Source organism: Neovison vison, chromosome 7 (assembly GCF_020171115.1).
Source record: "Neovison vison isolate M4711 chromosome 7, ASM_NN_V1, whole genome shotgun sequence".
Lineage (NCBI taxonomy): Eukaryota > Metazoa > Chordata > Mammalia > Carnivora > Mustelidae > Neogale > Neogale vison.
Window position 1 is genome coordinate 55,973,041 of NC_058097.1, and position 14,163 is coordinate 55,987,203.

At 49.9% G+C, this 14,163-nt stretch overlaps 1 protein-coding gene across 1 annotated transcript; it reads right to left on the minus strand.

Moving 5' to 3' along the window:
• Positions 1 to 185: 185 nt before the first annotated feature.
• On the minus strand, positions 186 to 11,481 carry FBL (fibrillarin). The gene is made up of 9 exons (XM_044257296.1): positions 11,344 to 11,481; positions 5,379 to 5,531; positions 5,179 to 5,280; positions 4,997 to 5,091; positions 3,901 to 4,071; positions 2,748 to 2,880; positions 1,584 to 1,696; positions 425 to 570; positions 186 to 315 (listed from the first exon to the last, which is right to left on the minus strand). Exons 1-9 carry the CDS (start codon positions 11,351 to 11,353, stop codon positions 291 to 293), a joined length of 948 nt encoding a protein of 315 aa, XP_044113231.1. The 5' UTR covers positions 11,354 to 11,481; the 3' UTR covers positions 186 to 290.
• Positions 11,482 to 14,163: the final 2,682 nt, after the last annotated feature.

Genomic DNA, 14,163 nt, shown 5'->3' on the forward strand with positions numbered 1-14,163 from the left:
GCGCACGAGCGACCGGATGAAGTTGCCCACCCCACCACCGCGCCAGTTGACGAATGGCGCACGCGCGCTGTGGAATGGCGGTCGCTGTTCAGCCCACAGCGGTGACGGTTGAATTTTTAAAGAAGGCTGCGCTTGAACTCACGACTGCGGTATCAAGACCTGCGCTGAGATCAAGAGGTCCACACTTAAGCGACTGAGCCACCCAGGTGCGCCTGGATGAGTCTTTTAATAGAAAAACACACGTGAAACAGTAGCAACATAATCTCTTGGCAATCCAGATGGCCAGGGGTTCAGTTCTTCACCTTGGGAGGTGGCCTGTGAGAGGAAGGAGAGAGGCGATTCAGAGCTTGTCACCATCTGGGGCACTCCTACCAACGGCTGACCTGCAGGGCTCGGTCTGCGTGGGCTGCCTGCCCCTGCTCACCTGTATACACCCACCACCACGGCGTGGTCTCTTTCATAGGGCTCTAAGGTCAGCTGCTCCTGGGGCTTCATGTTCTCCTGCTGCATCTTCTTCACTTCAGAGGCAAACACAGCCTCAGCAGAGGCCGTGGAGTCAATGCAGTTGGCCTACAGAAGACGAAATTTAAGTTCGCAGCAAGGCTTTGGGCTCTTTTCCCTTTTTTGTGCTCTTTAAACCAGCAGTATTTGTTTTCATTGGAAACTCCGTGAAACTCAGGTTTTGGAAATGTAGGGAAAGACTTCGTTAGAGAAGTTCTCCAATTTGATTTGGACTTCACACAGAGACCTATTTATCTTAAAGCCAGTGTTTTAATTTTATATCCAGGTTTTTTTTTTTTTTTCCTTTTTCACCTCTTCCTTTTCTTTAACAATAATAATAATGTTGAGAATATTAAAACAAATGTAACAAAAGGCTAACGAATGGTGAATCTGGCTGAAAAATCCCTACTTCAAAATAAAACATTTTTCAAATTGCATCTAGCATTCATCTAGAGTTTATTTTAGGGGTGCCTAGGTGGCTCAGTTGGTTAAGTGTCTGCCTTCAGCTCAGGCTATGATTGCAGGGTCTTGGGATAGAGCCTGGCATAGGGCTCCCTGCTCAGCAAGGGAGCCTGCTTCTCCCTCTCCCTCTCCTGCTTGTGCTCTCTGCCTCAAATAAATAAATCTTAAAAATAAATACATAAATAAAATTTTATACCAGGCTCTATTCTAAACACTACATATATATTGATAAATTTAATCCTTATATCAACACTAAAAGAGATATGACTAATCCCTCTACTTGACACGTAAAGAAACAGGCAGGCACATAGGTTAGGTAACTTGCTCAGAGTCAGTGCAAGCTGGAATTCAAAATCAAATGGTCAACTCCACGATCATGCACTTGACCATTCTTTGCCTATTTAAACAAAGCCTTTTAGTTGTTTTTTTTTTTTTTTTTTGGAAAGCCTTTTAGTTTTATAGACGTTTTCCATCATGTGCTATTGGGGGGGAGCAGGGATAGAGTCTGGGAATAGACTGTCTGGATTAGTAGGATGGAAGGCCCCCTGTTTTTGAGTAGCTGCTTGGCAGTTACAAAGGAGATACTACCACCCCATCTTAAACTCCTCCAAGCCCCGCACCTTAATAGAAATCACAAAGTGTCCTCCGTTACGAAGGAAAGTGTGGGCATTCAGAGCTACGATCCGGGTCTGGTCTGGCTGGGCCACGTCAGCAAAGATCACATCCACCATCGCTAGGAAGAAGTGACAGTTACAAGCTGGATCCACCCCACCTTCCCAGCTCCTCCCAGGAGGCCCCATCACCAGCAGGTTCCTGCCAGAGTCCTCCCTGCTTCCAGTCTCCCTTCACACCACCGATCCCCCTCCCTCCACCGTGCTCCCAAGATGGGTCCAAAACCCAATCACACAATCCACTCATTCCTCTTGTAAACCATGATTGCCACCTACTCTGTGGCCAGCCCTGGGCCAGGTATGGGGGACACAGAGACAAGTCAGACCCGGACCCTGCCCTCGAGACAGGTCTGGGGTGGGGGGGAGGGGAGGCAGACACATCATCAAAAAGGCCAGTAAAGGTGAGCACTTATAGGCGAGCACTGCATAGACTAGACCGTCCTAAAATAAATCAAATAATAAAAACACTGGTCCCAGGGGCACCTGGGTGGTGAAAGTGTCTGCGGGACTGTCAAAAGTGACATACGTTGCAGGACAAAGGGTATGGTATGAATGCATGGGGGGAAAAAACAAAACTAGAGGAATGCAAAGTATTATTTTTAAGCCAATATGACTGAATAAAACAACCAAAAACATGGTATAATGAAAACTGATTTTTTTAAACTGGGGAAAGCGGACAAAAAATTGCTTGTATTGGTTACCTCTGAGGGTGGTTTACAAGGAATTCCAGTTTTACATTATGCTTCCAATTTTTTCTTTAAACACAGTAATAGTCCCAATGGGTCCCTCTAGGCCAGACCACACTCAGTTTATCCTTTCTGGGTTATGATCGCTCCAGGTGATGAGTAGGAGGACCTCTGAAGGAGGCTGTTATACGTAAGCCAGGGGAAGCATATCAAGTACCATATTTTAGAGGGAGGCGGGACGTATGAGGGTGCCCGACACCCAAGCTCCACAACCCCACCCAGCTCCCCTCACCCTCTTCATTCCAACAAACTCAGAAGGCCTGCTCATCCACTCTGATTCCATTCCAATCAGGGCTCTGGCCACCTCTTCCAGACACCCTGGTGTGGCCTGGCCTACACAAGCTGAGCCAACCCCCAGAGCCCTCACCGATGAGCATGCGGTACTTGTGTGGGTGCCGAGCGTCCTCGATAACAGGAATAATGTTGGTCCTCTTCTTGGCCAAGTTAATGAGGTCACGGCCAGAGCGGTGTGAGAACTCAACTGCATAGACTAGACCGTCCTAAAATAAATCAAATAATAAAAACACTGGTCCCAGGGGCACCTGGGTGGCTCAGTTGTTAAGCATCTGCCTTCAGCTCAGGTTATGATCCCAGGGTCCTGGGACAGAGGCCCGCCATCAGGCTCCCTGCTCAGCGGGAAGCCTGCTTCTCCCTCTCCCACTTCCCATGCTGTGTTCCCTCTCTCGCTGTCTCCCTCTGTGTCAAATAAATAAATAAAATCTTTAAAATCAAACAAACAAAACACTGATCCCAGTTCTTAGATGGGACACCTACTTTTGGACATGAACACTGCATGTAGTGTCCCTTCAAATGCCCGAATCAAAATCCTGCTGTTTGACAACTGTTGTTGCTAGGGGTTATTCGATCCCTCTTGACTTGATCTGAGAGCCCAGTTCCCCAAAACAGGCCTCAAACGAGGAAGCCAGGGCATAGCAATGAAGTCCTAACAGCTTACAATGGGCCAGGAACTGCTCTAAGTACTTCACAGGAATTAACTCCTTTAGCTTCAAGATATTCCAGAGGGTAAACTGAAGCTCAGAGGGTTTCCATAACTTGCCGAAGGCCACCTCACTGTTAAATGCCCACATCAGAGCCTGGGGTTTTTAACCACTAAATGACACAGCCTACAGTCATGCGGAGGAGGGGTGGGGGGGATCCTGAAGTGAGCTGCGCTGGGGTCCTCTAACCAAGGAGCCTGCACAGCGACACAGAAATGCAGGCCCAGAAACTGACACCTGTTCTTTTAAGATAAACCAGAAGACCCTACTTGGGGGCAAACGTTTTGAAAGAGGGCAAACAATTCCAACGTCTCCGCCCTGGGCCCCTCTAACTGCACTTACTCCGCACCCACGTCTCTTCCTCTAGATGAAGAACTCATGAGTGAAACTAAATGAGGCTTTGGAGACCGGATGCTTGGAGCTGCTCTTTCTCCCACAGGTGCTCTCCAGGAAGGGCCTAGCCCCAAGCCACACCTCTCCCTCCCTTCCACCTCACCACTCCTTCTCCCCCCATCCACTCACCGGGCCTACAATGTCAGAGACGTGGGAGACAGTGGTGCCTGATGCAGCCCCAAGGTAGAGCACCTTGGCCCCTGGCTTGATATGGATCTGGTCCACGCCGCCCAGGATTGCTGCTGCCAGCTTGGAGCGGAAGGGGTTCCAGGCACGGTACTCGATTTTGTCATCTCCTTCCTAGGCCGGGAGAGGTGGGGATGGAAGACAGTGCCAGGCTTTTCTGCTAGACCCCACTGCCCTTCGCCCCAGGGCTCTGAGTGCTTGTTCATTGTTCAAGAGGTAAACACAGGTACACATCAGTGATCGTGACTGCCGCAGGGCCTGCCCTCTCATGGAGGTTATCAACTCAGGTAGAAGGAGGCAGGGACAGACCATAAACAGAGAGAAGAGAGATCACATCCGTTAACAGCAAGACCTGTGCATTCATTCGCCAAACATTTGCTGTGCCAGCACAGACTGTGGGCCAGACCCTATGCCAGGCACTAGGGAGGTACACTGAATGAGACCAAGACCCCTGCCCTCAAGGAGTAAGTATACACTGAACTAACACATCAGGGTCAGCTGCTAGGGCAAAGATCAAGTCAGGAAAGAGGAAATGAAGTAGGGGGAATGGGCTGAGGGACAGCAGAAGATGAGACAGGGTGACCAGTGAAGAGCCCAGAAGGAGGCACTTGCAGTAGACCCAAAGGAGCTGCGGGCCAAGCAAGTTATCTGGGGGAGTGCATTCGAGGCAGCAGGAAAGGCAGCAGAAAGCCCCGAGCAAGAGTGTGCCTGGCCATTAAGAAAATGACATAAGATAACAGGGTGGAGGGTGGGCAGTGACGACTGCTTCTGACAGATCAGGTGGTGTAAGGTGGCCTTGTGAGAAAGGCCACACGCACACAGCTGGGAGAGCCATACTCCAGGCAGAAGGAGGAGAGAGGAGGTCCATATGGTCAGAGGGGAGACAGGGGGAGCTGGAATGTGCAGGGTCTTCTGGGCCACACTGAGGACCCAGGACCCACAGAAGTAGGGATCTGACTTCTGGATTAAGATGATCCCCGTGGTGGGGGCAGGGAGAATAGACCGCTGGCCACCCTGTCAGCAGGGGCTCTGCTCTCACCGCAATAGAGACTCTCTTCTCTCCATATACTGATTCTCCAGGAACCAGATTCTTGGTGACAAGGGCATCTTCCTTTCCTCGACAAATGAAGACACCTAGCGAGGAAAACAGTACAAGGTGAAGACCCTGGGCCGCACCCCACCACACCCCACCTTCGGCAGCTCCCGGCCCACCTTACTCACCTTCATGCCGGTGAGGCTCCACCATCACATTCTTCCCTGACTGATTTCCTCTTTTTCCTCCCCGACCACGACCCCGGTTGCCACCAGACTGGAAACCTCCACCTGCAAGGCAGGGAGGCCGTGAGAGAGGGAGATCCCATGACCTCTTCCCTCCCCGCACCCCGAGGCCAGGCAAAGCCTCCTGATCCTGTGTCACTTACCACCTCGTCCTCCTCCTCCTCCTCCTCGGCCTCGGCCCCTAAAGCCGCCACCCCGACCTCTGCCCCCGCCAAAGCCTCCTCGGCCTCCACCACGACCACCACGGTCACCGAAGCCCCCTCGGCCACCAAAGCCACCCCCACGGGGGCTGAAACCTGTAATGGCAACAGAAAGAGGAATCAGAGCACGATGAGGCTGGAGAAGTTATGTCTCATGATTCCACCGGGAGGGGTCCCTGATACCCCCAACAGCAGAAAAATCAGGGGCCAACCCAGAGGTTCCCGGAAGATAAAACTGGGGAATATTCATCGTCAACAATCACAAGGATCTACAGTTACACGCAATAGGTAAATAAATCTTAAAGAGTCGTAAGTTAAGTGAAAAAGCAAGTTGAAGAAAACCACATCCGACATAGTATCTCTTATAAAGTTCAGCAACAACTAAAATGAAATAATGTCAGGCTGTAACCCACAAGCCACGCCCCCCACCCTGACATCCCCAGGCAAGAGGATGATAATGTAAAACTCAAAATAGTGCGGTGGAATACCTAGGTACACGGAGGTTACTGTCAAAGTTCTGCTTTTGTGGGTCAGATAGCAAATCTGCAGAATCCACTCTATTTTCAGTGTTAGCGTGGAGCATCTCATTGTGGCAGCAGGGGCCCCCAGACCCTGGCAACATTTCCACGCCCTCCCACCCCCTGAACTTGGGTCTGGAGGGGAGGTGGGCATGATGTCTTTCCTGCTACCTGATCTCCCTGCTCACAAACCTGCAGAAGTCTCTCCCACCTCAGGGAGAAAAAAACAAGAAAAAAAAATTGAATTGTCCTTTATGGGTGAGTGACAATGTATAAACAATTTAGGGCTTGTCAACAGGACTGAATGTTGAAGGGAAAAGATTCAGGGAGACCTGATTTTCATCAGCTCAGGTCAGAGCAAACCCGTCCACTTCATCGAGCCCATAACAATGGCGGAAGCAGATGGAATTCTGGTGCTAATAGATTCAACAGCTGACTTTTCTGTGCCAGGGTCCCAAGCTCCGCCGTACGTTTGGCAAATCCCATGAGTTAAAAGATAATAGTGTGAACGTTGGTGATGCTTTAAGATGATTTCACTTGATGTCAACTATTCAATAGTAAACTTGCCAGAGTTTTTGTAAAGATGCATTACTATGTTCACACGCTAGGAGAGCTTCATCTATCATTAATACTGTTAAAAATGAAAACATAGGAATGCCGGGGTGGCTCAGTGGGTTAGGTTAAGTGGCTGTCTTCAGCTCAGGTCATGATCTCAGGGTCCTGGGATCCTGAGAGCCCTGCATCAGGCTCCTTGCTTTGAAGGCTAGAGTCTGCTTCTCCCTCTGCTCTCAGTACCCCACCCCCCACTCCTGTGCTCGCTCTCTCAAATAAATAAAATCTTCAAAAAAACCTTTATTTTTTTTTATAGATGAAAATGAAAAACTTTTTATCGTTATTACTAATTTAAGTGTTAAGAGTTAAGTCTGGGTACTCCTGAAGAGTGGGCCTAACTTTACTCCCTAATGTCCTCTAGACTCTCCTGTCCACACGGCAGCTAGGGATTGACCTTTCCCAAAGCACGAAATCGGATCTCTTCATCCCCCTGCCTAAATCCCTTCAGTGGTTGTCTGTCACGTTGAAAATGCATCCAAAATTCCTTTCTCTGGCTTCCAAAGACCGAAATCAGTGACTCTCACCTTTGGCTAATCTCTGGAATGGACAGATCCTGTTTAGGTGTCTGGTGTACGGGCCTGAGCACAAGGCTTTTTAAAGTTCCCCAGGTGATTTTATTTTTTATTTTTAAAAGATTTTATTTATTTATTTGATGGAGATCACAAGTAGGCAGAGAGGCAGGCAGAGGGAGAGAAGGGGAAGCAGGCTCCCCACTGAGCAGAGAACCCGATGCAGGGCTCGATCCAGGGACCCTAGGACCATGACCTGAGCCGAAGGCAGAGACTTAACCCACTGAGCCACCCAGGCGCCCCTCCTCAGGTGATTTTAAATGTGCAGCCCAAAGAGAAACCACCACCACCCAACTCTGGCTCCCGTTGACTTTTGTGACCGCTCTCTTTCTATGCCGGGTTCTTTGTGCTCTTCCTCCTCAAACTCCCTCTCCAGCTTCTAAACTTTTATTTTTATTTACTTATTTATTTATTTATTTATTTTTAATTAATTATTATTATTTTAAAAAGATTTTATTTATTTATTTGTCAGAGAGAGAGAGAGGGAGGGAGAGCATGAGTAGGCAGAGTGGCAGGCAGAGGCAGAGAGAGAAGCAGGCTCCCTGCTGAGGAAGGAGCCGGATGTGGGACTTGATCCCATGATCCTGGGATCATGTTCTGAGCCGAAGGCAGTGGCTTACCCCACTGAGCCACCCAGGCATCCCAAAACCTTTTTATTCCTGCTGTTCCCACTGCCTGGGTCCTGGAGACATTTGCTAGGCTCACCCACTTGCTCACTGAGCTCAGATCTCCGATGAAACGTTCCTTCCAGAAGGGCCTTTGGGCTGCCTACCTTTACCCAGCTTTCTTGTTTTTCCTATCAGTCATCACACATGGCACTCTTTATTACTGCCTGACTCCTGCACCAGAATCAAGGCCCCAAGGAACCGGGATGTTTTAGTTGTTTTGATCATACTGCATCCCCAGAACCATGCACGATGCTTGGCACTAAGTGGCTCAATAAACATTCAGTGAGCTGTGTGCCGATGACTCCTACATCCCTGCGTTCTGCCTCAGGGGTTTTGAAAAGCATCCTCTCTGTTCAGGAAGCGGGTGATAACATGGTGATGAGAACCCTGGTCCCCTCCCCTTGAGTAGTTCACGTGTCCCATACAGGGCAATGGAGCTGCCACTCCCAACCCTAGAGAGTAGGGATGGTTCATGGGAATCCTGCAAAACTTCATCTGTAAGACCGAGATATGGTGATAACACAGCACCCACCACATGGAGCTGCAAAGAATAAATGACTTAATACACACAAAGCACTTCCCTCAACACAGCGCCTGGCACACAGTTTGCACAGGAGTGTTCAAATGAAGGGAGGGAGAGTCCCCCTCCCCTCCCTCTTAGGGGAGACTCCACTGGGCCTAAGAGACTCTCAATCCAGACCTGTGGAACAGAGACCCGAGAAGTGCGGCCACGGCAGGGGGCATGGGGGCACAGGTGCCAACTCTCAGGCCCAGATACTCAAAATGTATCTTAATTCGTTTCAGGTCCTGGGGAGCTTACAAAAATGTACTAAAAGCACCCATTCCTCAGGGAAACTATACATTCGCACATGCTTTTCCAGGAGTTTTAGGAGGAGCTTCCCTGGTTTAAACCCCACTCTCTGCCCACAATCTGCCACAGCTCAGAAAACGGACACTCCATCCTTTGGGTTACACATGCCCAAGCCCCGAGGGCTCCTTGACCCCTCTCTTATACCCACATACAAGCTGCTGGCTCTATCTTCAAAATACATTTCCAAACAGGGACAATGTATCAGGCGGATCCACTACTACCATCCTGTCACCTCCCAGATCACAGCAACAAGCTTCCCACTGATGCGCTCGCTTCCACTTCTGCTACCCTGATGTCCTTCACACACGCACAAGCCAGAAAGATCCTTCTAAATGCGTCCGTCAGACTGCATCACATCCCTGCTCAAAATCTCCCCAAGGCTTCTTCTCTCACCCAGACTCAATCCTTTGTAAAGAGCTGATTCCTTTTTCTTTTTTTTTTCTTTTAATTTTATTTATTTATTTCACAGAGATCACAAGTAGGCAGAGAGGCAGGCAGAGGTTGGGGGTGGGGGGAGCAGGCTCCCCTCTAAGCAGAGAGCCCAATGCAGGGCTCAATCCCAGGACCCTGAGATCATGCTCTGAGCTGAAGGCAGAGGCTTAACCCACTGAGCCACCCAGGCGCCCCAGTGAAGAGCTGACTCTTAACAATTTCTGCAACTTCATAGCCTAACACAATGAGGGAAGGGTTAGGAGGAAGGTGTCTCCTCCATTCCTGGGGGGAATCAGATTATAGGGTGCCTGCCTGCATGCCAGTGTCTGATGGGGGATACACAGTCCAGCACCCCACCCCCCCCAACACCATTTTATCTGATCTCCAAATTCTGAAGAGAAAGGGAGTTTCACGGGGGATACAAGGATCCACAAACCCAGCTGCCCCGCCCACCAGATGACCCCATATCTCCACACATGGAGGGAAAAGATTAAGGGATAACAAAGATCTGCACTAGGAAACAGACCTTCTGGGTCAGTGGGAAGATTTCCTCAAACTCTAATGGAGCAAGTTGCAGGGAGGGGCACAGCCTGACGTAGAAAGACCTAAGACGCCAGGGAGAAAGACCCTAATTTTGCTACTCTTAAGAAGAACGATAAAGGGGACGCCTGGGTGGCTCAGTTGGTTAAGCTGCTGCCTTCGGCTCAGGTCATGATCCCGGCGTCCTGGGATCGAGTCCCACATCGGGCTCCTTGCTCGGCAGGGAGCCTGCTTCTCCCTCTGCCTCTGCCTGCCTCTCTGCCTGCCTGTGCTCGCTCTCTCTCTCTGACAAATAAATAAATAAAATCTTTAAAAAAAAAAAAAAAGAAAAGAAGAACGATAAAGGGGCGCCTGGGTGGCTCAGTGGGTTAAAGTCTCTGCCTTTGCTCAGGTCATGATCCCAGAGTCCTGGGATCCAGCCCGGAATCTGGAATCTCGGGCTCCCTGCTCAGCGGGGAGCCTGCTCCCCCCCGACCGCCTGCCTTTCTGTCTACTTATGATCTCTCTCTGTCAAAATAAATAAAAAATCTTAAAAAAAAAGAACGATAAAGCTAACAATTAGAGACAGCACTATGTGTCAAGCCTTGTGCTACTCTCCCCCCAGCTTTATTAAGACCTGATATATGGCATCGTGTAAGGTTACTGTGTACAACCTGTTGATTTGTACACTTAAATACTGCAAAAAGATTACCACGATATGCTATTTTTTCTTAACACGATCTTGCTAAAATTATAACCGGAAACCATTTTACTGATAAGAAAATTGAGACTCAGAGAGGTAATGCCACTTGCCCAAGGTCACACAGTATCTTAAGAAACAAAGCTAGCACTGAAATTTATGAACTAAGACCTTCCTACTGTCAAAGCCTGGACTGTCATCAATCTTCCACCAGGGAGGTGGGGTGGGTTCATGAGAACCTCGGGGAAAATCAAATGAATAAAATCACTCATGTCCTGTGACTATTTCCCCCTCACCCCCCACCCCACGCTAAGCCTATCTTGGGCTTGTGAAGGTTCATCTCACCCGAGTTGAGAATCACGATCACTCAAACCTCAGAGACTCGCCTCTCGGGAGAGTAGAGAGCGGGAAAGTGGGACAGAGAAGGCTACACACTGTCAAAGCAGGAGTCTTCATTCACTTGGGCCCTCTCTGAGAAGCTGGCCCGGGACCTAAGGGGATGGATGGTCGTTGCAGCGGGGACACAGAAAGCAAACGGGAGTTCTCCCGGACCTCAAATCGAGATCGAGACTCTCCACCTGTGAACCAAGACATTAACTCCAAATCCCACGGCCTGAGATCCAAGCCCCCAGATGCCTGAATCCAGACTCTGGGTCAGCACTCCCGACTGCCACCCCCAGCCCAACAACCAAGACCCCTAATGACGGCCTCAGTGAGATGAATCCTAGTTCAGGAACCCCCCCATTTCAAGCCCAATATGCTCGACTCACGACTGTAACCCCCAAAGCCAGTCACACACCTCCAGACCAGGAACCAGAACCCCAAGCTCGGCTACCATCACAGGGCGGAACCAATACCCCCTAGCCACAGGAGACCGGAACCAGGACCCCGACCCCACAAGACACCGGAGCCCTTGTCCCTAAGCCAACGCCCCGCCCCTCCGACGCCGGTCGGGCGCTTCGATTCCCGCCGGCCTCAGTCCCTGATCCCTGACCCTGGCCCCCAATCCCGGCCTGCACCTGGCTTCATGGCGAGAGCTCAGCTCCCCGGCTCAGGACTCTGGAGCGACCCAGACTACACGAGTCTGGAGCTTTCGCACGTGGAAAGGAGCGCACGCGCGGCAGCGTACGGCGCGTGACGCATCTTCGCAACCCCGCCCCTCGGAGCCCCGGCCGCGTCCTCGGCACGGTGTGCGCGCTGTGGGCGGGGCTTCGTACGCCTCGGACGGCACCGCCCCCCTCCGCCGCTTTGGCGCTGTCTTTACGCGCAGCTTACGCTGCTTGCGCTGCGGTCGCTACGGTGATCGCGCTTCCCGCGTGCTCTTCGCGATTGTGAGTCTCCGGGTAATCGGGGCTCATCAGCAGGCATTTGCACGGCTTGTGCCCTCTGCTCGTCCTCTCTATTTCTTTTTCTTCTTTATCTTTCTTCCTTACTTCCTTCCCTCTTTCTTCCTTCCTTCTTCCTTCCCTTCCTCCCTTCTTTCCTCCCTTCCTTTTTTCTTTTTCTTCCTTTTTTTTTTTTTTTTTAAAGATTTTATGTATTTACTTGCAAGCAGGGGGAGCGCCACAGGAAACGGAAGAAGCAGGCTCCCTACTGAGCAGGGAGCCTGATGTGGGGTCAGTCCCAGAGCCCTGGGATTATGACCTGAGCCACCCAGGCATTTCATCTCTTCTCTATTTATAATTAACTACCTAAGGCCCCTCTATACTGGAAAACTTTCCCTGACCCATTCCCCCGCTAAGAACAGGGAAGACTCTGGGCTTGATATGCATTTATGCACCAGGTGCCCTATGCACTGAGAATATAGCAATGAACACATCCAAATCCCCACCCTTCTGGAGTTCATCTTCTAGTGGGAGAAACAGATACCAAGATATATTAGAAACAGAAACCAAGATATTGGAAGGCAATAAAGGTGCTTTGGAGAAATAACAGCAGGGAAAGAAGAGAGGACTGTTAGAGGAGGGGTGACATTCCTTCACTGGTGGTTAAGGAATGCATCAGGTGACTTAAGCAAAGAGCTAAAAGAGGTGAGGAGTGAGGTATGCTTCTGTCTGGGGGAAGAGAGTTTTAGATAGCGAGGATTGTTTGTGCAAAGGGCCTGGGGCAGGGAGGGTATGGAGGGTTGGAGAAGCAGTGAAGGGTGTGGTTGGGGCAGAGTTAGCCCGCAAAGTGGAAGGAGACGAGAGCAGGGAGAGTTGTGTCGGGCCTTGTGTGCCATGGGGAGGAGTTTAGCTTTTACTCTGAGTGATCTGAAGCTATGGAAGGTTCTTGAACAGAGAAGGGCTGTGATCTGACATGGGAGCACTCTGTCTGCAGGTGGGAAACAGTGTGGGAGTTGCCCTGAAAGCAGGAAGACCAAGGGGGCGGGGGAGACTGCTGTGGTGGATCAAGTAGCAGACAAGGAAGGACAAGATCAGGGTACAGGCAGGGCAAAGAGGGAGAAATGAGTGGATTCTGCATAACTATTGGGAATTTGTGACTTGTAATTTTATAATATTAATATTTATCCTCATATTCATTCCACAAAGCAAAACAAGTGCTACTATGAGAAATTACTAAAAACCTCCAGGAGAATGAACTGGTCTGTCCCATTCATTGCTGTATCGCCCAGTACCTAGAACAAGGCCTGGCCCAGAGTGAGTGCTTCACTTGGTTGTTCTCTCTCAATCTCTCTCTCTCGCTCTCTCTCTCACACACACTGGCCAGGAATTTTCAGAGATTATGATTTTATTCATTTTAAAACTTTTTGACCCAAAAACGACATGCTTACAGAAACATGCATGCAATTGTGCAGTTTTACGAGTTATCACAAAGGGGGGAAACCCATATCACTGCCACCCAAGCCCACAAAGAGGGCATTACCAGTACTCTTAAAGCCCCCTTGTGACCCTTCTCTTAGGTCTCTCTCACTATGTACCCTGTTCCCACCTTGCTTTCTTCACTTCATATCCTGGAGATCAATACTGTGCCGTGTATACAAATATACCTTATTTTACCTTCATCTGCAGAGTTGTCCATCATGTTAGATCAACCAGTCCCCTACTAATAGACATCTGGATTGTCTTTTTTGTTGTTGTTGCAGGTTTGTTGTGAAGCTTAGAAATATTATATATGAATAACCTTGAAAGATCCCCCCGGGGCTCCAAGCACCCCGGAATGGACCCCTTCTCAGGAGGAGACCCCCGGACCCAAAAACCAAGCCGAGTCCACTGATCAGATGCAAACAGCACGAGGTTTATTGAGTTGACACAGGTACCTGCGGGCGATCAAGTCTTAGGAAGACTCGCGCGCCAGCCCTTTGTTCAGGGCCTTTTTATGGGGTTTGGGGAAGCAAAAGCATATGTACAGAAGCAGAAACATAGTTACAAGGTTCTTATTGGCTGGTTTGAATGTAAGGCATACTCGGTGTTTGTAGATTGGCTTTGAAGGACCCCGGCGCACGAAGAGAAAGGTGGGGAGGGGGAGTGAGGAGGGGGAGTTGGACCTTATTACTCAGCAGAGAAACATCCTGCCTACGTGACTAGGCCCACGTACCTAGGCGACCCCCTTGCCTATGTGACTATGCGCATAAGGTATCCTGTTGAAACAGGAGACCAGTATCACCCCCTAAAAGCCAAGTGGTTACAGAAAGGCAAGGGAGTGGTTAAACAATTAACTGGGGGAGGGGTCTAACAGGGGAAGGGCCAGAAAAGCCAAGAAGCAGTTAGTTAATCAATGGCTGGGGGGGGGGTGTCTATATGTGGAGTCTTTCATTCCCCCCTTTTTCTTTATCATGGATAGAATCTTATATCCATTCGCTCTGGTCCTGTACCAGGTCAGTTTGGGATCCGGTCTGT